This window comes from Gadus chalcogrammus, chromosome 22 (assembly GCF_026213295.1).
Source record: "Gadus chalcogrammus isolate NIFS_2021 chromosome 22, NIFS_Gcha_1.0, whole genome shotgun sequence".
NCBI classification, from domain to species: Eukaryota; Metazoa; Chordata; class Actinopteri; order Gadiformes; family Gadidae; genus Gadus; species Gadus chalcogrammus.
Window position 1 is genome coordinate 17338115 of NC_079433.1, and position 27880 is coordinate 17365994.

The following is a 27880-nucleotide window of genomic DNA, read 5'->3' on the forward strand; positions in this document are numbered from 1 at the left end:
AAACGTTATTTATTGGCAAGCGTGTTGAAGTGTCTTGCCGCATGTGTAGAATGCATACCAATTTGTCATAATCCATAATCCTCGCGTCCTCCAGTGATGGTGATTTTTCACGCGATGCATCACTGGCTCAGTATCGAGTCCTTCTCCGGGGTACCAGCGGGCCCATTGCTCGATCTGCCCAGCATAGGTTTTGTATTTACTTTCCATACACTTACTGCTATTCCATCTTCGGATCAGGAATTAATCTCCCAGTGCTTTCAGTAGAACCCGCGGGCCCCCAGTTCTGCTCACCTCAATGCAATCGCTCTCTCCAATCCGCGTTCTCAATTAGAGGCATTCCAAGTGCCAATCACCAGTGATTCATTAGGACTGGTAATCTAATTGATTTAAAGGCATTTTGGGGTCTCAATTTAGCCTCGTTGGACCATCCAATAATTCAAGTTTGCATGTCGCGATCAGTCTGGCCTTGGCTGGGCAGCAATTAAGTTTGCACATATTAACGCAGCTCTACTTAATATTAATTTATGAAGTTTTCACAAGTTAAGAATCTGAACTTGTGGGATCAGCATGGCCCTACACCATTTCAAATTTACCCAATCAAATAATGCACTGTGTGGTGTTCAGTGTATGACTGCTTTTCTACATTTTTTAAATTTGCCCAAAACATTTGTATCATGATCTGTGTGAGAAGGGGCAAAGTAAACAAACAAACACACCCACACCAGCACACACAATGTCCCCTTGCATCAATATGCCCAGCCACCCCAGGTTCAATCTTGTGATGTGTGCGTTGAAGGAAGCCTGTTTGTATGTTTACGTGTCTACCTTTTACCCGGTACTTCCTATTCATTGATTATTGTTGAACTGTAATAAATCAAAAATAAATATGCTGGTACAGCAGCTGCTCTAAGAGTACCATATATTTTCCTTGTATTTTTATTATATATCCTCGGTCTGCTTCAGCTTTAGCCTCTGTGTGTGTGTGTGTGTGTGTGTGTGTGTGTGTGTGTGTGTGTGTGTGTGTGTGTGTGTGTGTGTGTGTGTGTGTGTGTGTGTGTGTGTGTGTGTGTGTGTGTGTGGGGGGGGGCATGGGTGTGTGTGCGTCGTGATTGTGTGCGTGTCTATATGAACAGAATTGCTGGTGTTTGAGTGCGTGTGTGTGTGCTCAGCGGGGAAAATTGGCAGAGAATGGAGCATTTCATCATGCCTGCTGGACCTCAATCCACGTGTGAAATCCAGTGAGCTCAGCCTAGCGTGCCTCCATATGCCTCTATGCTTGTCGTCTGAGCCAGGGATTGATTGAAAAACCCTCCTAAGCAGTGGCTGTGCATAGCTGTCCTCAGCATACAAATATTTACCTGCCGGTTGACGCTGTTAACCTGGGCCTTATTTATTTTTGTCCACTATTGTACAACACTTTGTTGTTGTTTTTTTCCATTCGGCGTGTGTGTGCGTGTGTGTTCTCGTCCACTTGTGCACGTCAACAGTTTGTGGAGCGGGGCGCTAGGCTTTGGATGCCTGGCCCCTCCCGGCTTCTGACTCTTTGTTATTACAGACCACTGACCACTGTGATGAGAATAGTGCCGGAAGGGCACAGGGAGGGAGGGGGGGGAAGGGGGGAGGGGGGAGGGAGGGAGGGAGGGGGGGGCGGAGAGGGGCAGGGCAGCCTAGTGCTGTGGCCCAGGTAGTTATTGCCTGTTACACATGTGCCTGGGCCATGTGACAGTGAACCCTATCTCACAAACTGCTGAGCCCAGAGGAACACACACACACGCATGCACGCACACGGGTGGATGCACACACACACAAACATGCAAGTACGCGCGCACACACACACACACACACACACACACACACACACACACACACACACACACACACACACACACACACACACACACACACACACACACACACACACACACACACACACACACACACACACACACACACCATCACATCAGTAAACAATAGTAACACGATTGGACAAAAAGGGTACATTTGAAGCAAAATGCATTTCTGTCATCGTGGTGACCTTACTCTCCTTTCGTGTTTGTTTAGAAGCCAGCAAAGTGTTTTTTATAATGTCTCCTCTTTACATTTCCGGCTTCATTTCATCCTTAGGCCGTCTCAATATTTGACCAGCAGGCAGCAGCCTGTCAAATAGGATGAACTGCTTAAGGCCCAGTTGTTACACTTTTTTGTTTCGGACATTACACATGTTAGGAGAAGTCTACTGTGTCTCCCATTGCTTCGATGACTGCCTAATGCACCCGAAGCCTTTATCAAGTTTGAGAGCGGAGCATCTACTATTATTTGTGATAGATTTTCACAGTTTCCTTCTGGATTGACTCTTCAGCTCTTATGTCTCCTGCCTTTTATAAGTTTTTATTTTCTCTCATTAGCTCCCAAGCACTAAAATGCTGTTGGCTGTGGCAAATGTTCTTCAGTCCTTTCCTTGGGCATGTCTCTCGCTGCTGTGCAGCCCTCCTCTTTCTCCAGTGATGCAGGGGGAATTACTGCACTGCTCACAGTCGTACATGGACAATGACTCATAGTTGTTATGAAGTCCAAAAGATCGAGGTAGCCAATGATCTGACGCAAGAAAATACAACCGGCACAAATTGCACCCATAGGTGCTGTTGCACACGGATGGTAATTAGTCTGGTACTCAAGCTGAATACTCTGCCTGCAGAAAAGTGGTGAATCGCACAGACTATCATTGGTAGGTTTAAGAACAATAGATATGATACCATCAAATTTATTGATATATTATTGAGTATCCTGACCTGTTGTTCATAATAGCCTTTTTCATTTGTTGGCTAATGCTGACCTACTTTGCATAATTTACTGCCAAGGTAAACTGAGCCTTGTGAACTGCTCGAGGTGAAAGGGGAAGGATTGGAAGTGGTTGACCCAGAAGCATGCCCAGTCACAGCCGGGTGACCATGTTACTTGTGCCACGCTTACTTAGGGTAGCTACTAGCGGGATTTACACACTCTGCAATTCAAGTGAAGATCCTCCTCATCGTCCTGATGGGTGTTTTTATCAGCCTCTGGCTTCTGCTGTAGCTCAGGCCTGCAGTCTGATAACCCGTCTTGGCCAAACATCTCTCAGAGCTGATTGGTTCTTGGTCCAAGTCTTCAAGCGTGATTGTGTTCTCGTCGTGACACCCAGAGCAGAGCGTTAGTATCTTAAAGGTAACATGCAGAAATGCTGCACTTGAAAAGAACATTCTCAAAAAAAATGAAATTCGGCTTGTGAAATTCAATTCAGTTCATATTTGTCGGGTGAGGTGGGAGTGTTGTCTCAGTTCTTTTGTGAAGCGATGATACCAGGTTGTGCGTTTCACAGTGTCCCCTCTCCCTCATTGAAACCTGCACCCTGCTCGTCTGCCGGAGAGCTATTTTTGGTACGCGAGCAGCCAGGATGTCACTAAACATCCACCAATGCCCAGATCCCCATCACACTATAAAATGCACCAATATGTGTTTAACATCCACCCTCACCGCTTGCTTCTAACCATGGGGAATTAGTGCTTAATAATAGGTGACTTTGCCACATGGCAAACACATTTCTGTCTGTGTGCATCATCAATTGTTCCTAACAAGCACAGCTGAGATGTGATAATGTCAAGTTGTCAGCGGTCCACAAGTATCTGGGAAGGAGCATGGTCGAGGAAGAGGCAGATGGATCAGATGTAATATTGGCTCAGGTTTAGCACACAGAGTGATGGGTCACATGCAGAATCTCAATGACCATGTTCATATCACGCTCATATTTTGGAGAGTGTCTGTGAAAACCATCAATCCATCTCTTTTGATTCTTTCCATCATCCAACCATCCCTTGTGGCGATAACACTATCATTTTCAGTAATATTCGAGGTAAAGTCATGCAGAAAGTCAGGCCAAACTCTCTGAGTCTTTATATTGTGTCACTTTTCTCCCCAGTGGCTATATGAAATGTATGCAGCCATCTTACGTGTGCTGAAAACTTACTGGTGGCCTTTTCTCACTCTCTAGTTCTGAAGCTACCTCCGAGATGGTCAGTGCTGTTTGACCTCTGGCTCGGTGTTGTTTTCTCCTCAGTCAGGTCTCTGTCCATTGGCCGGAGCAGCCCTCAGGCAGTTCTATGATTGGTTGAATTATTGACATCCAAACCATGGCTGTGTGAGAGCCACACAGCATGTCCCCCAAAGTTATATCTCTCAGTTTCTCTGAGAGCAGCAGGCTGGAGAGGGGCTGTGCGGGGGGGAGGCTTTTAAGAAAATGCCCTTTTTCGAGCTTCTTACTTTCCTGGCTCATCCTGTCCGATGAGCCACACACAAGCACAGGCATAAGCATTTATTACGGTCATTTGGGCATGCCCACGTCCATCTTACTGTCATCAAGTTATCAAATGGCCCTCTCTCCACCTATCCACAGAGCCTCACAGACAGTGACAATGGGTCAATATAGGGCGCCGCCGTGAACTATTCACTCGAATATATCTGCCAACTACGAATCAACTATTCTGAGCACGAAATAAATCAACAAAAATACCTAGCGTTTATCCTCGTTTAATTGTGTGGTAGACCATACCTGCCACTGCCAGCAAACATTTAAATGCGTCTGAATGTCAATGATTTGGGCTAGGCTAGTTATTGGTCATTCAAAATAAATCCCTCCTCCAAGTCAGGAGCGCCGGCCACGTTGAAGTCAATTTAAGCTCACAAACTTTTTGTTGTCTATCAAGCGGCGACGTCTTTTCATCGGCGCAAGAAAATTCGCCCTCGGGTCACACCAGTGTGCGCCCCAGGCCAATGGTATAACTTTCCTTTTTTGTTATCACCACATGAATGGACAATTCAGCAAATCAATCAAATAGGCTACCTCCCTCAGCAGCATTCCCGCAACACAACTACATATAGAGAAGAGATAGATCGCTAACTAGCAGAGAGTTGTAAGCACTTTCCACCCATTTCAGTGGAGGAATTGGAAGCCCCAAGCAATGTTATACTTAAAAGGGGAAAGTAAGTTACAGATTAATTTAGTCTTTCGGCCTGTAGCATATAAACGAAATGAAGCAACGGTCCCATATTTCTAACTGCATTTGAAGAAGACATTGAGACTCACAAAAAATTGACGCTATAGGACAGTGATCATGATTTGTCTCAATAACAGAATAACAAAAATGGGTAAAATGGCATGGCTGGTGGAATGGCCATAGAGTAGGTCTGTATATGCAGTGTAAGCTTTTCCAGGCCCTGCAAGTCACGATGTAGGCTACGAATCTGAATGAATAGTAGGTAATAGGTAGTGGCCATCCCCAAAATGCGCCAGAATAAAGAAATTCAAATCTACCAAATTCATTTTTTTCTGGGTGGGGGGACCCCCAGACCCCCCTTATACTACTGCACAATCTATAAAGGAAGCCAACAGGAAATACCGTATTTTCTGGACTATACGTCGCTCCCGAGTATTAGTCGCATCAGTCAAAAAATGCTCCATGACGAGGAAAAAAACATATATACGTCGCATCGGTGTATAAGTCGCATTTATTTTTAAACATTTAAACAAGAACGTTTAGTCTGGAGAGACTGAATAAAATTGCAATAGCAATATAGGTGTGTCGGTCCCACTCGTAGTTCTGAGAGTATACCGAATTCAGTGACACCGGGATTCCACCGGACGCGTATGCGCCGCGGTCCTATCCTGAGCGCACGATCGGGAGGTGGAAGTTGCGCTTTAGACACAAGTCCAGCGGAGGGCTCCAGTTTTCGCCGGCCAAGTCATGCGCTGTGATATGTGTGACAGCTATGTTGCACAACATTGCAGCTAAGGCTGGGGTAGCTTTGGTTGAACCGGAGGACATTGAGGACGATGACGACGAGAATATAATCGAAATATAAGTCGCAGGGCAAGCCAAACTACAAAAAAACCGCGACTTATAGTCCGGAAAATACGGTAACTAAATTTGTATTTGATACTTATTTTGGTTGGACATGTGTTCTTTTCAAGGGGGGGGGGTTGATAAAACTGACCCTCGCATTGGTATGCGTCGTGCACACCTTCCAATTGGTTTACCTGCTGCGGCATTATGAACTTCAACTCAGGGGCTCTCAAGCACCCTTGCGTTAGCTATATGGCTAAATGTGTGGAGTGGAAGTGTGCCCCAACAAGCACCTGAGGCTAATGGAGAGGAGCAAGCCTGGCTAGCCTCCCCACCTGCACCACAGCCCTCCCTCCACCCACCACACCATGGATTAGCACTGCTTAAGTTCCCTGTTGGGTTTGTGTCAAAGCAGCTATCTCCATTCATCTAAATTTCATTTCACTTTATTTGCGCTGCCCTTTGTAGTTTCCAAGGGCTTTGCAAGCCAACATTTCTGTGACATTTTAATGAAATCCTCCAGTCCTTGTGCAGGTAGACAAACTCCCAGGGGAGAACAGAATATTATTTAAGGAGACACCCTCAGATAGTCCCCAACAGGCAAACTACCTTGGCCAATAAATACAACAAATGTTCCATTGTTGCCTTCTGTAAGAATAAAGTGGCAGTCAAGTATAGTCTGGGTCCTGGGAAAAGCTGTGCCAATGTTTGCCATCCTTGCTATTTTGCTATTCAGGGGCAGGATAGACGATTTGTAAGGGTGTTTGACTTCCAACCGAAAGGTTGTGGGTTACAACCACATTATCTACAGTCTACCACTCTATGGGCTTCCTTGAGCAAGTTCGGAGCTTGAGTCTCTAAACACGTTACAGTTCATGGTCACAATGCTGTTTGATGGAGAGGCAGGAGTAATGGTTTCCTGCATGGCTTTCCCCTGTTCCAGCGACTGCCCGGTGTCATTTTGAATGTTATTTTCTGCATTGTCAGAACGTTTGTATTGCTGTTTTGCCGTTGTTGTTGTTTGTGTTTGATGCCGGTAATCAGGCTGAGGGGCTTAACCCTGTACCAATAAAGGTCAAATCAATCAGAAAGTGCTCTCAAACTAATTGCATCAAAGATTCAGTGTTTGTGAATTGTTATTGTGTGTAGCTTTGTCCAAAACACATTGCTAAAATGACTCATACTAAATACAATTCATTACCACGTTATAAATCAAAGCTGTGATTAAGGCTTTTCCATTGATCAATGAGTCTGTTAATTTACTAATATGAGGTCTGATAACATTAAGTTCATGCTGTTCAAAGAGATATACCAACAGGGATCCTGACACATTATGCAGACTTAGCCGTGACAAAAACAGGAACGCAGACGTAATCAGCCCTCTGGCTCTTAGCGCTCGGCGTGGGGTGACCGACCGCGCCTCCTGATAGCCAGCCTTGTAACGCGCCATGCAGACGTGTGATATCCAGGTCCGACTGTATTAATTACAGCCAACACAAGGAGGCAATCATTTGGAGGCATTGTGCCGGACAACGGTGGCTTGCACAGCGGCAGGTCGTTTTTTTATACTACGGTCCCCTTGAGAAACCCCCTTGTTTGCCGTCGTCAATCTCTTCATCTCCACTCATGGTCTCTTACTGCGATGCTTGTGCTATCTTAAAGGTCCCATATTATACCACCAGATGTGAGTGTGATTAGCTGTTACAAGCCGTTTTGAAAATCTGCCTCCACCTCTGTTTTAGTGACATCACAAGTGGGCGTGTCCACCCAAATGTGGGGTCTGGATAGCTCAGTCTACCAGCCTTCCCGGTGGACTGTAGCTGGGACCTTTAATGAAGCATTGCACACAGGGGATGAAAGCCCGGCCCTCGCCTCACTCGTTTGTGATTCATTAGGGTGCCAGCGGATGTCAACTGTCACAAGAAGAATAGAAGCTGACCTCATCTGATGTCAATTAGCTGTGCTAATTTCAGCCAATTAGAAACATCAATTGCAATAACCTGTGTTTGGTGCTGTAACTGCATTGGGATCGTGGTGCTTGGTTATGCTCTCTGTCTTGCATGCTCTCTGGGACACTCACCCTCTCTCTGTGTATCGCCATCTTTCTCTGTCTCTCTCCGTCTCTCTCTCTCTTTCTCTCTCTCTCTCTCTCTCTCTCTGTCTCTGTCTCTGTTTATATCGCTCTCTCTCTCTCTCTCTCTCTCTCTCTGTCTCTGTTTGTTTCTATCGCTCTCTCTGTCTCTCTCACTCTGTCTGTCTCTCTCTCTGTCTCTGTTTCTCTCTCTCTCTCTCTCTGTCTGTCTCTGTCTCTGTCTCTGTTTCTCTCTCTCTATCTCTCTGTCTCTGTTTCTCACTCTCTCTCTCTCTGGGATTTGGTGCCTGGCTGTGACTGTGTTGATGCTGGTCGTCGGTATTCCTCTCAGGAGCCTTGTGGCCATGCGATAATCCCCCGCCCGCTGGCGAGGTGTGTCGGGATCTCTATCTCTGCGGCAGGGAACATTCACAATCCTCTCCACCGGCCCTCTTCCTTTGTCAAGCCTGTCTTCAGCACGAGGGTGCGTTCCCGCGGTGCACTAGCCGCCATTGTTTGGCAAATGCTGCCCACGACAGATGTGATTGATGGTCCTCTTGGAGGGCTCTTTGTTCCGACCCGGCACCACAGTCAGCGCTCGACAGGCTTAAGTGCGATGTCACCCAGCAGGTGCAACGTGACTGCTTCCAAACAGCTCTTGTGTGCAGCTTTGACCAGGGACATTGCTACTAGGATATGAACACAGGTAGTGTACCGTCACCCAGTGTGACGAGGACGGTATATAATGTGTTCTCAAATGTCAACAGTTCTCGGGGAACCGCTTCACTGTCGCGCAATCGAGGTGGACTTTCAGAATTTTGTCGCCGGATAAAACATTCTTGTGATTTAACAGCGCTTTCTCATTGGCACTCACCTGTAAGACACATACGTAATTGGGCAGAGATCCTACTCTTCATTATTTTCGTAACCTTTCATTCTGGAGGGAACATGCAGTGACTTTATTGCGAATCAATAGCCTTGATTTATGAGCCACGTAGACCTCTGACCGTTGGGAGCTAGCTACCATCGGTTAATAGTCAATTAGTAATGCGTATCCATGTATACATAGGAGTTGGTTCCCGGTCCTCGGCCCAGAGAGACAATGTTCGTTCTTTTAAAAGTGATGAGCTCAACGTTGGTCGGAAAGAAATCCATTGAAATGGAAAGAAGAGAGAGAGAGGATATAATATTTTACTATGTAGTCCCCTGCTCGGGGCAGCAGGCATTATAATTATGATGGCGTGGATAAGTGGGGGCTTTTTATTTCCCCCCTCTGCGTGTGTGTGCGTGTGTGTGTGCGTGTTTGCTGTTGCCGGGTGCCCTCGGTCGCCGCTGCCGTATTCTTATCACACTCTCACCTCATTACAGTGGAGGGTCTATTTTTAGACTGATGTGATTGAAATAGAGTCTCAGGGGAGCTGAGGGCAGCAAGATCTCTCAAACAAGAAGGGACAAGAGGGGGGCTGGTTGGGGGGGGGGGGTGTGTGTGGGGGGGGGAGAGGGGGTGAGAGAGGGGAGGAGAGAGAGAGGGAGGGAGGTAGAGACATACACACTGTAACTTCAGTTACAGCACCCAACACTATTTGCAGTTTTTGCCAACATCTCCGATGCGCGTGTGTTCCCGGAGAACCAGCTTCCCTCCTGCCTTAATGCAGTGAGCCCTGTTGGAGCCCCGGCGGCTGAACACCGCCGGCGGAGTCCTCCTGAGAGGCTTATTGTCGTTTAAAGTGCCTCTGATCGTCAACATGGCCTTCATATATGTGATGGTGGTGAGCTTAATGGGACTGATCCCGCACCTTGGGCTCGTACGTGATGAATGGCATTCGACCTATGCACACGCACACAATGAACATTATGTGATGACGGCAGCCCCTGAGAACAAAGTAGGAAACGTATAGACGGGCTGTCACGGGCCTCCGAGCGACGGACTATTGGATTACATTGAATTGCGGGAGTTCATATCAACAATGTGAGAGAACCAGGCGGGGAGCCGGATAGTGACTGGACATTTCTGTGCAAGGAACCGGGAATCTGGGGTTCCTTCATCGCATTGCTAACTCCCTCTCTCTCCCTCTCCCCCCAAAACATCTGCAATCATCTGCACTCCACATGTCCCCTGTCCCCACATGCAGGCTGCTAGTACCGTTCCCTTCTCTACGCTCAATCTTCCGGTGGTTGCCACGGCAGCATTGCCCCACCCTGAGTGTGTGTGTGTGTGTGGGGGGGGGGGGGGGTCGGGCTATCCAGCAAAATCTGGGCTTTTCATGTGCACTCCCAGTGTCTTTCCCTTTCAAATGGTCACATAACATTTGCCTGTATTTTACCACATGGTGGGAACACTTTAACCACATGGTGGGAACAAACTCATTTTAATGAGAGGATTTCTCCTCTCCTCTTCTCTCGTTCTTGTCCATTAATTTATTGGTCATTGCTCTGGGAAAACATTCCATGCGTGTCTCGAGGCCAGGTAGTGTATATTATCCAAACGGGTGGATCCTTTGTACTTGAGGAACTGCTGGCGCTTTTGTCCATGAGTGGTTGGGCTACATATGATGGCTCAGGTGGAGGGTAGCCTAACCCTTACCTTTGTTCAGCCTGACATCTTTCTGTCAGCTGCCGACCTCTCATCTGATCACTGGTTTTCACTTCCCCCTTCTTCGTCCACCGCTTGCCCTGTTGTCACCCGGTTCAAAGCGGTCCTTCCCTCGTGTATCGTAATCCCACTAATATACGTGTTGATGATGTGATGATGTCATAACCTCTCTCTGCACCTTCTGTCATCGTTTCTCTCAGAGCCTGGAGGCGGTGCTGAACTTTAAGTACTCTGGAGGTCCCGGGAAGGTGGAGGGCTACTACCGGGAGCTGTCCCTGGGGGTCCACGTGGACGTGGAGCCCTCGGTGTTCTTCACCCGGGTCAGCACGCTCCCGGCCACCAGGTATGCAGAGGCTGGGACTTTAATGCTCAACATGCTGATGTCTTGAATATCATGGAAACTTTTTTTATCAATGGATTAATGGTCGCTAGCAAACAACATCGCTCTGCATGAATAATTGCTTGCTCTCAGTAATCCGTTTCAGACAGCTTGATATGCATGCATACATGCACACTCACACAAACTGACACACACACACACAAACTGACACACACACACACACACACACACACACACACACACACACACACACACACACACACACTGTTTAATTGAACATCCTTTTAATTACACCAAAGTAAACAAACACTTAGAATACTTTATTAGTCCCACTAGCCACTGCCTGCATGCTTCCCAGCATTTTCCGTTGCCATGGCTACCCGCACTCGGGTTTGATGATGACGGTGTGGATAACAAATCCAGCACTCAGAGGACCTTGTGCCGCCCATGACACATCTCAGGGGTCCGTTGTCTCTGTGTGTGTGGGTAGGCCACACAGTAAAAGCGGGGTCCCAGCGCTCTCACAGTGGCTTCGTCCCACCTCGAGGCAGTCATACACTCAGGCCGGCTCTGTCTGTTTGTTTCAGTGTTCCCTCCTCGGTATGACATCGTTGACACTCGGCCCGGTGACATTGTGGTCTCAAATTCCTTTCACAAGGAGTTCTGCCGCCGCAGCGACCCACTCTGATCTCCCGAGTTATTGGTCGAATCTCTTCTTGGGATTTGTTTTCCTCGTTATTTTTGCTTTGATATTTCCGCTCAATGTTTGGTCCTGCCCCAATTTCAAGTCCTCCAAACTGCAGCCTCATCGCGTCACATGACACCCCCATGAATAATTCCCTCCCATTTCCTTTCTGTGGTACCACGGCGCCTCCTCTCACGGCCCAGCGACACACCAGAGCAGAACGGAGGCTTGTGTTTGTTCCGTCTCGATGTGAACACCACGCGCACCGCTCTGCTCGCAAGCCTGCCGCCCGCAGCCCGCCTGCGCTGGCCGGCGGTCGGGCGGGCTGCTCGCTAGGGGTCGGGGCTGTGTGTCACCGGAGGCCCATCAGAGGGGGCGTCTCCGGGCTGCTGCCGCTGCGGCGGCGGCAGAAGCTGACAGCCGTTGCACAAGAGCATGACTACCAACCTCCCCTCTCCCCCTGCTGTCATCACTCGGGGCCACTCCTCCATGCACGCTCTCCCTCTCCTTTTTCTGCTTATTTTTCATTTATTTTTGTCTCTCTCTCTCTATCTCTCTATATCTCTCCCTGTTTTTTGTTTGTCTGTTCCTCTGTCGCCTCGCTCGCTGAATTTTCTGTATGTATCTTTCCCTTTTTTTTCTTATCCAAACCTATTTCTCTCTCACTTTTTTATCCCTCTCTCACTCTTCTTTAATCCTCTCTCTCTCTCTCCTTTATTCCTTTCTCTCCGTCTCACTCCCCATCGTTTTTCTATTTCTACCTTTGTTTCAATCTGCATGTCAGAGCTGACATGCTAGAAGCCCTGTGTGTTCAGATGGATCGTAGGCCAGTAATCGCCACTGGAGGTGAATCATTAGCTGTAATAATATCTGAGGTGTTGGCCATCCGTCTTTCTGCGCTGCTAGATCTGCCTCGGGAGACGCCGTCAGGCTGTCACGTCCATCTCTCTCTCTCTCTCTCTCTCTCTCTCTCTCTCTCTCTCTCTCTCTCTCTCTCTCTCTCTGTCTCCGTCTCTGTCTCTGTCTCTCCCGCTCGTCGCCGCTCTGTTGTTTACGTCATCCCTTCACATCATATTCCACCCCCCCCCCCCCAGCCTGACCCCATGACAGTTACTTAGGTCCGTTATGCCAGGTAGTACAGTGCTATTTGAATACCTTTCCATTGTTAGGTTCAAGGAACAAAAAAAATAAAAAAAATCTGCTATTAAACACACTTTGGATTAAAATTAATAATGAATTATGACCTAATTGAAGAAGTTGACCTAATTTCTGGTTGGATGCCAAAATGACATTGAATTGTAATGAAAGCCGCATCCTGTGTAATTCACATGGTTCACCTGTTCAACTAATGCAATCATGAATAAATAATACTTTTAAGTTATTTATAGAGCATCAGAGGTGATGAAAGCATTTCTCACAATGTGCTCTCTGCGGTATCTTCATGCACATTTAGTGACCAGGTAACCACTAATTAAGTGTACGTGATTTAGTTTTGGTTATGGATCATTTTTAAATACCCGAAAGAAATGTCCCTACAGTTGGTGCAAAATTTATTGTTACTATCGCAATTATTAGATATTTTCCTGGTGTTGTGTGATATGCTATTTTTATTGACAAGCCGGAATGTAGTCAAGGAGTAAATGGAGATGCCCTTTCTTAACCTTTAACCTTTCCCCTGCTGGGGGGGGGGGGGGGGGGGGGGGAGATCTTGTTGGGTTTCTTGGGATGCTAACTGAATCATGCCAATTTCCAGGGCTTTCACGTCATGGATTAAAGCATTTAGTGTTTTTCAGCATTTCATAGAAACATGGCATACAAAACATGGTTGGTGATGCATTTATAAGATTAGAAATACAAGAAAGAAAAACAATTTTAATGGAGTAATGTATTTTCGTGTCATGGAGGTTATCCGCGAATACCCAGGGGTGAAAAGGCATCGGCGAAGACCCAGGGGTGGGGGAAACATCCTTGAGCAAAAACAGCAGGACCTATATAGGCCTAGTTTGTCATACGCATGCTTGCTCCTGCAATGTGTTTTTAAAGGGTTTCCGGCAGGGGACCAGCTCTCTGCCACAGCTGACACTGTAGACGGCGTTGTTATGTTGAATAACGGTGTCTGTTACAGGGACCGCCGTTGCAGCTTACTCCATTTAATCAGCACAATTCCCTGAACTTAAAACCAGCAACGTAAAACAGGGACCAGGGAGTCCGAAATATCAATCAATAATTTGGAGTGGGGGCCGTAAATCAGGATGAGTGAAGGCTTGTGATGCGGTACCCCATGCAACTCAACGCAGACATCAAGCTGCATGTGCTGCCAGGGTCGGGATAGCCGTTCGAACAGCTGCACGGCCGGGAGCGAGGTCTCGATTTCCCAATTGATGACCGGCCACCACACAACATTGTGACCCCGCTGTCTGAGCCCGACCATGCCCGAGTGGCCCTTGTGCGTCATAGTAAGGATAGGTGCCCAAAAGGGAATTGGGATCACAGTGCCGGCCAGACCTACGTATGTCAAAAGTATAAGGGGAACGGGGTCATCGGCTGAGGTGTCCTCGAGCTCCCGCAGTGACACTGATCAGGTCATGCTCGGCCGGGTCCTGTACAAAGCCCAAAATTGGGGCTGTGAGTTGACCAGGGCTTGAGTGTGATAGCAGCACGTGAGGCGAAAGCCATCGGCATCTTACAGCTCAGACATCACAGCACCAATGGCCGTGGCAGAGGCATCCGATGTGTCAAGGGTGGATTTGGCCAGGTCATAGTATGCCAGGACTGTTGGTAAGGTGAGCTGGTACTTCGGGAGGCGCACAGCGTTCATGCAAGCATACTTCCAGTGACGGGCTGGCCATTTTTCAGGAGATAACGCAGTGTCTCGGGACCAAATATTGTTTCAGGAAGAAGAGGTAATTCGCAATCATGCCCAAGAAGGAGGCCAAGGTGGGCTGCGGGACACGGTGGTTGAGTTCGGGTGTACATGCCGTTAGCCGAGAGACAAATCCACGAAAAGCTCAATGGCCAAAGTGCAAAAGACTTCTTAGCATTGAGTGAGGTGGTGCTTGGCCACTGCACTTAACCTGCTATAGAGTCTTTTGTCATTGCTTTCAATGGTGGCCACGTAAACCACGATGTCGTTGAGATAGATGGCAACACACGGAATCTCAGCGAAGATAGAGGCCATGATCTTTGGAAGAAACTGGGGACAAAGCTTGGGCTAAAGCCCATGGTTTGCAACAGATTACCCCTTTGTGGGTAATAAACCAGGGTGAGGTTTGCTCTCGGGTGTAATGGCTCCTGGAGGTAGACCTGGCGGAGGTCCAGTTTGGAAAAAAAGGGGGATCTGTAGAACGGTTAGCTCCTCTTGTCGTTTTCAGGGGGTTCTTGTTGGAGATGATGGTCTTGCTTATCAATACCTCTATTCTCAGATCCATCCAGAGTTAAAACCCCCCAGGCTTATTCATTGCCATCATGGTTGGTGAACCATGGGGATACGATTACCTGCCCGATGATAAAGTAATCGAGCATGCTCTTTAGCTCAGAGGGTTGTCATGTCGGAGAACGGCGACGCGGCTGTACGACAGGTGGCCCTTTTGGGTGTAATGGCCTGGTGAGTGAAAACATGGAGGAAGCCCAAACCACTGAACAGCACAGAGCACTGTTTCTGCCAAAGGATAGCAACGGAGTTAATCTGCAAGTGTCTGGCGATGTCTAGCAGAGGGAAACCGAGGCCCTTAAAGAGGACGAGCCTGACGATTTTGGTCCCATGGTTTGCAATATGGAGCCTGAAGACAGGCACTTTCCTCTATTCAGCTGAAGGGAGCCCATAATGTCAATCTTTGAGATGGTATAACAATGCATGGAGACGGAGGTTAGACCCATGGGCTCTTGGGAGAATAACTGCATAAGTTGCCAAGTTAAGGAGGGACATTTTGACTCCAGTGTCTAGGAAGAGGTGTAGAGTGACTTCACCAACCATCAATGTGCACATTCAAAGAATCACTCGTTCTGAGATGACTTTGTGGATAATCCATTAGGTTGCTCGGAGGCTCTACCTGGGGTAGACCTAAAAACTTTATCGAAGTGGTTTAGGTCTGAGCCCTTCAATTGTGCAGAAAAGACACAAATCCCACACAGCGTTCACATAACTGAGAGGCTAGTAATATCCTCTTCCTGTTGCTGTCTGCACGTATTTGGAAGAGAGGTAACTTTGAGCTGAGGATGTTGTTAACTAGTGCTGGCAGGTTGGAATAGGCAGACAAAATAGTAACGCTCACTGCTAGGTTGCTGCTGCTAATGTCAGACCATCCTTTTTTTTCAGTCTTTCCCTAAGATTTTCACAGTTCATGTTCATAAGGAAGTTGTCCCCTATCATTTCATCCTGTAACGCCACCCAAACTTGCAAAAGCTAGCCAAACCCTGTCGATGAGCTACTCACTGCGTCAGTGACTCACCGGACTGTTTCGAAGCGGCCAAATGGTTTTTCATTCGCTCAACAGCCTTTGTGTACGTTGTTGTGGTGCCAAGAGTTCTGAACCTGCTCTTTCCCTCTGCTCCTAAGCAGTGCAGCAACAGAGCACGTTCCCTACTGTCAGATACTGTCTCCTAGCCGGCACCTATGATATATATTTTGAAAGATATATATATATATGTGTGTGTGTGTGTGTGTATCTAGCTGTACATCTATATCTATATATATATATATATATATATATATATATATATATCATAATATAAGTATGTGTATATGTTTAAATACAAGTTTAAATGCGTAATGAACTCTCCATGTCTCACACTAATGGCCAGAACAGCATTGGCTAGCACCACCATGCTATTTAAAGACCACAGCATTTGTGTGTGTGTGTGTGTGTGTGTGTGTGTGTGTGTGTGTGTGTGTGTGTGTGTGTGTGTGTGTGTGTGTGTGTGTGTGTGTGTGTGTGTGTGTGTGTGTGTGTGTGTGTGTGTGTGTGTGTGTGTGATATTGGCTCCTTGTACAATCAGTCTGCATTGATCGTAGCCCCACAGGCCATCTGCTTATCCAGTTAACACTCAACACACTTAAAGCATCACACTGTGCTTTCCACTCCAGACCAACTAAAAACCATGTATCACAAAATCTTGAATTTAAATAACACCAATTAACACCAATCTTTCATAAACGAATGTCAAGGCATACCCCCCCCAGAATAATTTAAAAGTGAAATGCTAAAAAGGCATTGTCCATAACGATACCCACTGTCTTATATCGAACAATGGAAGTGTACTCGTTCAATTGGATCCAAGACTGTCTCTATGAAGAGACTCTAAGAATGCTGCAATATATCGCACCGTGCAGCTTCTCTCTCTCTTTCTCTCCCCCCCTCCCTCCAACTTGTGGTATCCTGGCTTCTGATATTCAGTGTTTTAATTATTTTTCATTCATTATGCATGGGGGGGGGGGGGTAACCCTCTCTCCCCCACACTCATCTCTCTCTCTCTCTCTCTCTCTCTCTCTCTCTCTCTCTCTCTCTCTCTCTCTCTCTCTCTCTCTGCAAAGTTAAATCTTGTTTAGAGAACAATCCCGGGTTGCGTCGGGGCAGCGTTTGGTAGCGTGGCCGACCAGCGGTGGTTTTCCCTGTGCGGTGTTAAAGACAATGGAGGGGATCGACTCTGCGGCCTTCCGATTCCCAGGTGGGAAATCGAGTGTGCAGGAAACGTCTGGGTTACTGCTGGAGTGAAAGCAGTGGCAATGGGCTCATGAATAAATCAATGATTGATTTGTTTACGCTCTGACCTGTGGTATATTTTCCTGAGCCGTTTCGGCATTCCAGTGGTTCGATTTAATCTGGATGGGCGTCGACTCTAAAATCTTTTTTATTTTTTCAAGGGAAATGACGTGTTGGATCGTGAATGGGAATAAGACATCTGCATTTTCTTGGCTGTTGTGTATTTGAGGAAACCAACGTAGTTCATGTATAATTCTTCTGTTTTATTCAGTATGTTTAGGCAAGGCAAAGCTATCTCTGGTGACGTGCCCCCCCATGCTTCTATAGATCTGATCCTGACGCACACACACACACGCACACGCACACGAAACCTACATGCACATCACATCCATCCCCAGCCCACAGAGATATCCTTGCATGTTATTTTAAATCCATGCAACACGCAGACGTCCTTGTACGCCATTGATGAATGATTAAAGCTGTGCCCCACGAGCCATTTTAGGTCTCCCTCGGAAAAAGGCCAAAGCTTACTTTCATCAGGCTGACTCATTCGGCACTTTGAGAGGAATTTAAAAATTCACAGAGCAAAATGGAGCCAAATAGTTTGGAAGCCTATTGGCAGTTTTGAATAATTTAGGCCAGTTGGTTCCCTGTTCTACGCGGTGAGTACTGCTGGTGAATGCTTAACGGAATGATACAAATTCTCCCGTACGTTTCTTTTCTCTGAGAGCATTCTTCTCTTGCGCTGTCCTTCTCTTTTTCTTCCTCGATCACTAAACGGTGCTAGTTCCAAAGACACGGGGGTTGTAATTTCCCTTGGTGTTTTATGTTTACCCAAACCCATCTCCTCAGAAGAATCCTTCCACCCTTTGCCAAAAATTTATTGCAAATAAGAACGCAGTTATAATGAAAAAAGACAGAGAATGTCAGCCCCCGTGAATGAATGCTTTAATATATACGGCATCCGCCTCCTCAAACAACCCCCAGTATCATAAAACAGCCAATCAATGAATAGCCTGTTGAATTAATACATGTGCTCGCTCTCCTTAGTTTATCCAGGCTACTAAATGCCTAAGTAACGCTCAGACGTCCTGACTGTAGATGGATGGCCCGTGCTTAAACGCCTCAAACTATCAATCCCTCCCCCCGCCAAGCTTGGTGCCATAATCACCACCACGCTTCTCATCCACTGACACAGACAACTGTCACCATTAAAGACACACAAGTGTTGTTATTGTAATACAAAGTATAATAATAATAGTCATAATGGTGTCTCTTCTAATTGCCGCCAGCAGTTTATTTAAGACTCTGAAGCTCCAGACTCAAAAGAGGGAACAACAAACCACAGACATTGAAAAGAGCTCCTTTGACACTAGTTGCGCGATTTGCATTTCCTTTGCTACAACTCGTAGCGGGTTTGGGCTGATTTGGGATTCAAAGCAGAACTCCCCCCCCCCCCCCCCCCTCCCGACCCTAAATAAATGGCTCTGTTTGAAGTAACGCTGATGAATAGGAGTACTTAGGTAAATATGCAATGGTGGGCTTTGTGTCTGGGAAACCTGTCAGAAAATAAACATCAGTTTCTATCAGTTTTCATCCATTTAGGGAATATTTTCTTTTTACTTTTTTCAGTTTATTGATCATGTTTTCCCGCTGCCAGAACTGACGGTCCCAACCGAGCGTAAAATAACCTGAAAGGAAACCGATTAGCTTCTTATTGATATTCCAAGAACAAACACAGTCCTCAAATCATTAACCTGAATACCAGGCCCTGTCCGATAGGCCAAGACCATCCCATAATGTCAAGGCTGTTCACTGGTGCCAGGGTTAGAGTTGAGATCAAGCCAAGGCACCAGTGCACTTTTATCAGTTTACAAGGAGAGTGTAATAATTCCTATTTAAATAAAATACATTCCTTGTTACTTGCAGGGTAAAATCAACCTTTTTGAAAAAGTGTAAAGCAGCTATCTCTCCTGACTTGATCTGAATCACAAATTGGCGTACTTGTGATCTGCATGAGAAAGGCAGGAGCAGGGCTTATGCAGAGATGACCACGAGACGCTGAAAGGGGCCGGCAGGCTCCCCCTTTGATGGAAGTACTGCCACCTTTCATGTTGGGACAAGGACCCATAAGTGCATCGCATATTAGCTTCCTCTTTCTCTGGATCCACTCGTACGCGTACCGCATGTGGGTGGGGACCTTTGGGTTTATTTGTTTTTTTTCGTTTGTGTGCTAAATGCGTGCGTTTATTTTGTGTGCGTGTGTACGTGCGCGTGTTTTTGTCTTTATATTTGCTATTTGTATGCTTTTCTTTTCTTTCTTGTGTATTTAAACACATGCACACACACTCACACACATTGTGGAGATCTTACACAATTTCACTGGGGGCTATAATGCCCCCCCCCCCCTTAAAATATGTAATAATGAATAAATACATGAATCTGTCTTCATGCATTTGAATTATAGACTTGTTAACATATAAGGCTTTCACAAGCTGCTATTTTTTGGCTGAGGCACTTGGATGTCTGCATGGCATCGGGCCAGTGCTATCTTTCTCAACGCTCCTTCTCACAATACTAATGTACGCAGAGATTAAGGGATGCGTTTCACTCAGGTGCATCAGGTAGATTTAAGAGCTGCCAACCGGATCGACTTTGTTAAAAATGCTGTAGCCATCTGTCAGCTCTTAGTGAGGGAAACGCTCTCTGAGATAATATCGGTTTCGAATTCACTGCACACCTGGCCCCTTGTGTGAGACAGTTTATACTCCAGACCACTCCTGTATACTTTCTGACCAATAAGGGCATCTCTTCCCTGGGCGGACGGAAACCCCAGCTTGAGACGCCGCTACAATATGTACACAACACACACACTTTGGAGACAACACACAAGCTTTTCATTTGAATCGATTCACTCCGAGTCCCGCTGTATACCACGCCTCTTCCCCTCGCCGATGACTCAACGCAGGCCGTGTCTTTGAGTCGTTCAGCTGATCATTGATCTCGTGTTGTGTGTCTCCTCCAGCACGCGCCAGTGTCACCTCCTGCTGGATGTCTTCAACTCCACGGAGCACGAGGTCACCGTGAGCGCCAAGAACAACCAGGACCTGGTGCTGCATGCCAGCGAGTGCCAGAGGTAAGGGCAAAGCACGGAGGGGCGGGCGCTTTGCCTTGGATCCACCACATGAACAACCAAAGGAATGACCTCAAACCTAACACAGAGGTCAGAGGCAGTAATAAGGCTAAATTATACTTAATAATAATATGCAAACCTATCTAAGAATTATACAGGGATTAAACCCAGCGTAGACAGACGACGGAATACAAACCAGATGCAAACAAAATCTTCCAATCTCTATCGTCACACTCTGTGATGCTGCATATAAATAACACGAGGAACTGATGACTGATGTGGAAGCTCATCTCTCCTTAATGCAGCTGTAATGGGTTCAGAGCTACTATGGTTTATTTTTGTCAGAAGTAAAAATCCGAGACATCGAAGTCCTTCCTGGTATTTGGGGTCAGCCTTGGGTCAGTCTTTTGATTCCCATGAGGCCGCGTAATCATTTGGATCAGTGCACTGGTGAGGCACCCGTTGGTCAACAGTGTTCTCGTCTCAACCTGTATATTCCACAGCTCGAGACATCTCCACAGTATGTGGTGCATACGACAACACACTTTGGAGAGGGACCTTCACACTTTTCTTCTAATTGATTCACACTGGGCCGCTACATTGCACCTGTTTCTCTCACTGATAACTGCCTATTCCATCACGGACAAAGCACACCGTATGTGGGCATACAGAAACATTGTCTCTCACGCACGCACGCACACACACACACACACACACACACACTCTCAGCCTCTCCCGCGTCTTGCTGCCCTCCTGTTGTGTCACCTCGCTCACTCCACCCAGTGTTCGCCTGGGAAGTATCGCATTATGATTCCTATCACTACTGTCCCTCCAGAGCATTCTTTGCCTTCAGCGTGTGTTAGTTTGTGTGTGTGTGTCTGTGTGTGTTAGACCAACATATTCAACAGTGTTTGAAAGGTCTATTTGGCCCGACACGTTTCGTCACGCTGTACACTTTGCACGAGAGGCAAAAAAAAAGCACGAGTGGCTTATAAAAAGCAAACATTCGCCTGGCCCACCTCCATCCACCCCACCCCCCAATATTGATTGACATTTCATTCCCCTCGGAGCGGGAGACGGAGCTTCAGAGCTCGGCGGTGGTGGTGGTCTGCTGTGCAGTGCACTCAGCACCACCTAGTCCACTAGCGATTTATCTTCAGGGATGACAGGCGCATAATTGACTATCATCATATTTGCCCAGATCCCAACGTATCGACTCCCTCTACGCCGGCATCCCCCGAAAACACACACACACGCACACACGCACACACACGCACACACACACACACACACACACACACACACACACACACACACACACACACACACACACACACACACACACACACACACACACACACACACACACACACACACACACACACACACACACACACACACACACACACACACACACGCGCGCACACTCACACACTCACACACTCACACACACACACACACACACACACACACACTCACACACAACGCCCACGCAGACCCCTCAGGTTGGGCCCGGGCGGAGGGGTGTGTGTGGGGGGGGGGGGGCAGACATTGATCTTGGAATCACACCCCCGTTGAATTGTTTATCGCTTTCAGTTTGATGCAGGCACACACACACACACACACAGACACAGCCACAGACACACACACACACACAAATCTGCACGCACACACATACTCCATCTTCGGCGTACCATAACAACAATCAGCGCTTGCAGTGAGACGGGCCATATTGTACCGTCTCATCCGACTCGGTGCTCCACGCCGTCGTGCGACGTCCCTCCGGTTTTGAGGAGAGTTCCTGCAGCTGCCCTGCTGTGATGGAGGCTGCCCAAGAGGCTCCAGAATTCAAAGCCAGGAGATAACAATAACCCCGTAGATAATATAAAATAAATAAAAAGTTAAAAAAAGATCATACCCCATTACTAGATTTAAAACATTTCTCTTTCGTTTTCGGAAGAGTTTGTCTTAAGTTTATTGTATTTCTGTGTGCGTTTGTTGGTTACTGTTTCTTTCGTTACGGCGAGGCGCAGCAAAAAATATTAGGAAATATTTTTAAGAAGTGAATGTTTTGGTTGCGGGTGTGTTTCTTGCGTGGGTAATCCATGTGGAGGGGGCTGACAGACACGGGGATGAGGCGGGGGTAATGGAAAGGTGACAGAAAGCTGCTTTCATCTGCACAACATCAATCACACCATGCATCTTTTACACGGTGCGTTCCTCCCTGTGCCTCTTCATCAGTCATTATGAAGCACACAGTCTTAGAATGACCACCTTGATGACAGGACGTCGCTCTCGCTCGCCCTCTGTTTCTTTCCCTTCCTGTTTCTCTGTACCACACACTTCCTCGCTCTCGCTCTCGCTCTCGCTCTCGCTCTCTCTCTGGACTTCTTTATCTGGTGGGCTACTGATGATTTCCACTGTTCACCAAAAATCAATAGTTTGTACAACGGGTTCAGTTCTTTTGTGACAGATTTTTTTTATATCGGGTTGCAATTTTGTCTGACATTAAATGAAGTTGCAAAAACACAGAGAGTACTATTGATCGAAGATACAAGACATTATAAACAACTATAGATTTTATGGACCTATCATTCTGCTGTGATTAAGATACTAAATTAGAGAACTGATAATGACTGTATTACATATTGTTTGATATTTTTTTTTATGCTCTAATTTGGCCCCAAAGATAATCTACTTGGTTTTCCTCCAAACATTACTTGTATGCCTATTCTGTTGAAGAGGCCTTTACGGTCTCCAGACTCATGGCTGTGGTGACTGCAATGAACATATGCACGCAGACGCCTGACGCCTCTTAAGGTCAGAGCCTGCCTTTCCCTGGAGCCGCGAGCCTCCCGGGCACCACGGCTCTGCGTCAGAGCCCCAGCTGTGTCTCTCGAGTGGCGGGGGGGGGATCCAACAGAGCTTACGGCCCCCCTCAAACTGTTTTCAAGCATCACAGCCTGGCTACAAAAAAAAAGTCCCCCTTTTAAATCCTCTATCATTGTGGCGCCCCCGTCCCCCCCCCGTCCCCCCTGTACTATAACCGGCTCTCAGGCGTGGGACGTTAGTCTCTGCCCACCGGTCGCCTCTGTAGTGCGGACGCCGTGAGCGTGAAATGACCGATCTGTACCACCAGCCCCGCTAATGACAACAGCACTCCGTCGAGTTGACTGTGCGGACGGGCGAGGGTGTTGCGACGTGAGGGGTGGGTGGTGGTTCCTCCCCTTCCTCTTCCTCCTCCTCCTCGCGACTCCTCACCACCCCCTACGACGTTCAGTCTTCTGTGTCAGCACTATTATTGCTATTGTTCCTCACATCTCTGCAAAATCTTTTCTTGGTAATGTATCTTCTCACTAAATACTGAAGTGATAATATATTTTTTTCCGTGGTGCAAATAAAAAAAAGCGCTCGTGAAAAGACTGTGCATCGACATAATACATTTATTTGTGGCGGCAAACGCCTGCATCTCTCTGCACGGCGATGGATCAGCAAATGCCACGCGTACCCTCGCTGCATCTCCCCCAGTAATGTCTTTTCATAACGTGTAATTCGGTGGAATAACATTATGTCGCTTGTTGCCGGGCTAAAAATAGTGCACTCTGTAAAGCACCACGGCCGTCCGGGGGTGAATCGACGGCGTGGGAATCGCAAATCGATTGATGTGCCCGAAGCGCATTTTCTCTTCACACCTATACCCAAAGCCATTACTATCGCCGTGGCGACGGCTCATGAGGCGCATCCCATCGCAGGAGAGGAGCGTGGGTATGTTAATGGCTGATGATAGCCAGCTCCTCTGTTGCTGGCAGGCAGAGCGAGCAGCAGGGGGTGGAGGAGGAGGAGGAGGGGGAGGAGGAGGAGGAAGAGGAGGAGGAGGGAGTTAGGGAGAAGCGCGCTATAAATAGCTCAGGTTCTCGGCTGCCTCTGTGCCCCCTCCTCTCCTCCACTGCACTGAGGCGCTGGCACGTGAGCTAAAAATAGGGTACCACGTGAGGCGAGAGAAACACACACACACACACACACACACACACACACACACACACACACACACACACACACACACACACACACACACACACACCGATGCATACAAATCCTCCCTCACACACCAGCACTTTCTCTCCTTCAGCCTGTTTTATGATTGCATACACAAACAAAGGAATCTGAATCATCGCTCTGTTGGAAAATCAAAAGGAAATGGACTCCATTCGATTCTTCCAACAGGTGTGTGCACGGCTGCTGGATAAGCCTTGTGCTTCTGAAAGCGGTGCTTTTGGATACATCGTCCGCATTTGGGGTCAGAGGGGCGGGCCGTTAAGCATGATTCCCCCCCCCCCCCCCCCCCCAGCTGCGGCAGGGGTCGGACGAAAGGGACCCCTGCTCACTCCCTAATGGGGTTATCATGTGCTCCTGCTCCGAGGGAACACAGCATTTAATTAGAGTATCATTTTGCCGTGACCCTCCCAGGGTTATGTTATTACTGCCATGAAACAGGACCCTCTGCTGCAGCTGTCCTGAGGGCCAGTAATTACCAATATAGTGTCATGAGCCATCGCACAGGCTTCGATTTTTCATTTTCAGGACTCTTTCTTTTGCTTTTGTTAGACACAGTTCATATGAAGTACCAGACTATATTTGGACCCTTCTCGGAGCAGATGGAAACGGTCTCTCCTGGACCATTTCTTTGTCAATTACTCAATACGTTGTCTTTATTTCTCTCGTGTTCCAAATTGTGGTTGCTGGGTGTGCGTTGTTGTGGTATGACGACTGTGGGCTATGGTATGGCAGAGCAGATTGCGAGAGCGTGATTGCTGTTGGTTGTAGGATCAGCTTCTATTTCTGTCTGCTCACACGCAGGAATCATAACCAGGGAATAATTATGCAGCGGATGTCTGAGGAAGATTATTGTCCTGTTTTTTTGGCAGCACTGTTTCCATCAGGTAACTGGAGGGATATCTCTTTATGTATGCACGACCGTGAGAGTACTTCCTCACAGGCCTAGACTCCATTTGTCATGCAAATGCGAGCTTAGGTTGCACCCCTGCCAGCGAGTGCAGACGTAGCTTGGCTCGTAATGTGAGTGCATCCATCTCTCCATCTGTCTGGCTGGGTGGAAGTGTTCACACAAAGGGAATGCAGAGCCTGCTTCATACTACAGTTTAGGCTCACGGTTTCAATTAGTGGGCCAATTATTGACAGTAACAATTCATTAAGCAAACAACGTTTGCGCTTGCATTGCTGTTTAACAAAATCAACACACATGCACAAAAATACACAGCAATGTGTATTCGTCATTAAAATAATTACATGTAGATCCAGGGTTTTGCGGGCTGCTGTTGCAGTGCATCTGAAGAGGGTTGAAACGTCATGTGGTGTTCGAGAAATGCTCGACAACACATTGCACTAGAATATTGAAATCAATGACGAACGATAAGGCCAGCTGACATGACGGCAGGAAATCGTTAGCAGGTGAACACCAAGATGCCTTCTTGGGTAGTTGTTGTTTATCAGAGACAACAGAAGAGATGACTCGAAGACGTTTCCCTAACCTCCAGTTAACAACGGTGCTGTCCTCGGCCACACTGCTCATCCACGGGAAAACCATCCACACACACACACACACACACACACACACACACACACACACACACACACACACACACACACACACACACACACACACGTAAACATTAACTATAGTTGTTGGTATCTAAATCGCACAGCAGTTCACTAAATTGCACACATCACACATAACGATGTTATGTTCATAACCCAATCAATTAGGCCTACATTCAACCACCCACCCAGTATCAGAAAAAGAAGCATTCTATATTGACCTCTTATTCGGACCAATGCTGACCCACAAGGAATCGCCTAAAATGGTCCAATCACAAGGGCTTGCAATAGTGTAAATTCAACTGCATTGCAGCAGTTGAATATCCTATCCATGTCTGTTAGGGTCTAAAAGCATGTTCATAACCCAATCAATTAGGCCTACATTCAACCACCCACCCAGTATCAGAAAAATAAGCATTCTATATTGACCTCTTATTCGGACCAATGCTGACCCACAAGGAATCGCCTAAAATGGTCCAATTACAAGGGCTTGCAATAGTGTAAATTCAACTGCATTGCAGCAGTTGAATATCCTATCCATGTCTGTTAGGGTCTAAAAGCACCATTCACCAACTCAATTCAAAATGCTTTTCTCCTGTCTTTGTTAAAGCGACCAAAAACCATAAAAGAAACAAACATGTGCACCACTCTGGGGTTCACAACGTCTGTCAGTCAGCCAGCCAGGCCTCATCAACCGCTCTTATCCTCTCTGGGACCGCAGGCCCACCCGGGGAATGGGACCCGGGCTGCTTATGAGTCCTGGAGGTGCTCCATGGTGGCTCAATGTTGGAACACAGTCCACTATTAAAAGCCTGGTAATAGGCTGGATGGCTGGCCTGATAAGGGCCTAATCCCTGCCCCGGTAAAATCAATGGGAGGAGGAGATTGGTTCAAGCCTGTGCTCTCGTGTCCCGAGTGAAAAGCGAAGAATGGGTTCCTCGTTTCCCCATCTGTGAGCATTTTGTTATGTGTGTGGACTTCTTTGTCTATACCACGTATACACGCTTATTTGCTAGGACGCAACACATTATCTTCTGTTGCCCATCCGACAGTATAATTAACTTGGTGCCGCCCGTTGCCTTTTAAAAGACGAGGCTCTATGTATTGCTCGTCGGCCACTGCGTCTGTGTGGCCATCCGCACAAAACCTTTTGCCCTAATGTCCAGCCTTTGTTTTTCATAATTGGATGTCCACAGCGAAACCAGATCCAGCCCCATTCATAGCCGCCGTTCTGATCCATTTACATGCAGCGGACCGGGTATTTTTAGACTGCTAAGTAATGTTGGCTTTTGAAGATGACTGGAAAACAGGCGCCCATTTGAAGATGGGACATCAAGGGCTGACCTACGCCTGGTGCCACCCGACATCAAACGCACCCGCGTTTGAGTGTTGCAGCGAAAGCGTCAGTGCTCCTTTCGTGTCCACGTTCACAGGTCGTAATTGTTATTTAATGTGCGCTCCTTTTTGTTGTGGAAGGCTGGGAGAGGATAATTGCGGTGCTGCAGTTACTCGGGCTCTCGTTCGGTCGTGTCGCGTGGCTCTCTGGTATGTGTGCCCATGTGAGGAGGCGTCCTTACACGCACAAAATCTCTCTCCTCAATCATCGTCTCTCTTTCTCTCTCTCTTTCCCTTCCACTCGGTCTGTCTCTCTGCCTCTCTCTGCCTGCTCTTTACCTGGATTGGGCCTCAAATGTGTGCTAATAGTCGTCATAATGTCCCTGTGAAGAGGATGATGGGTATTGAGAAAAGACGTAAGACAGGGTCTAGCAAGGGCCCAGCCGGTGTAGACAATCTGACGGTGTGAACTCCATCGTAGCCCCTCAGCTGGGTCTCTGAGCTGGAATCAAGAGATGATCCCACTACACACACG

The 27880-nt window shown here is 47.3% G+C and overlaps 1 protein-coding gene across 3 annotated transcripts in view; it reads left to right on the plus strand.

Moving 5' to 3' along the window:
* The window catches only part of trappc9 (trafficking protein particle complex subunit 9), a 141724-nt gene that overhangs the window by 65557 nt on the left and 48287 nt on the right, over nt 1-27880 (plus strand). For all 3 annotated transcript variants that reach the window (XM_056582525.1, XM_056582528.1, XM_056582527.1), the window contains 2 exons: nt 10738-10880; nt 20287-20397. In XM_056582525.1, coding sequence (XP_056438500.1) covers nt 10738-10880; nt 20287-20397 — 254 coding nt within the window. The remainder of the gene's footprint in view (nt 1-10737; nt 10881-20286; nt 20398-27880) is intronic.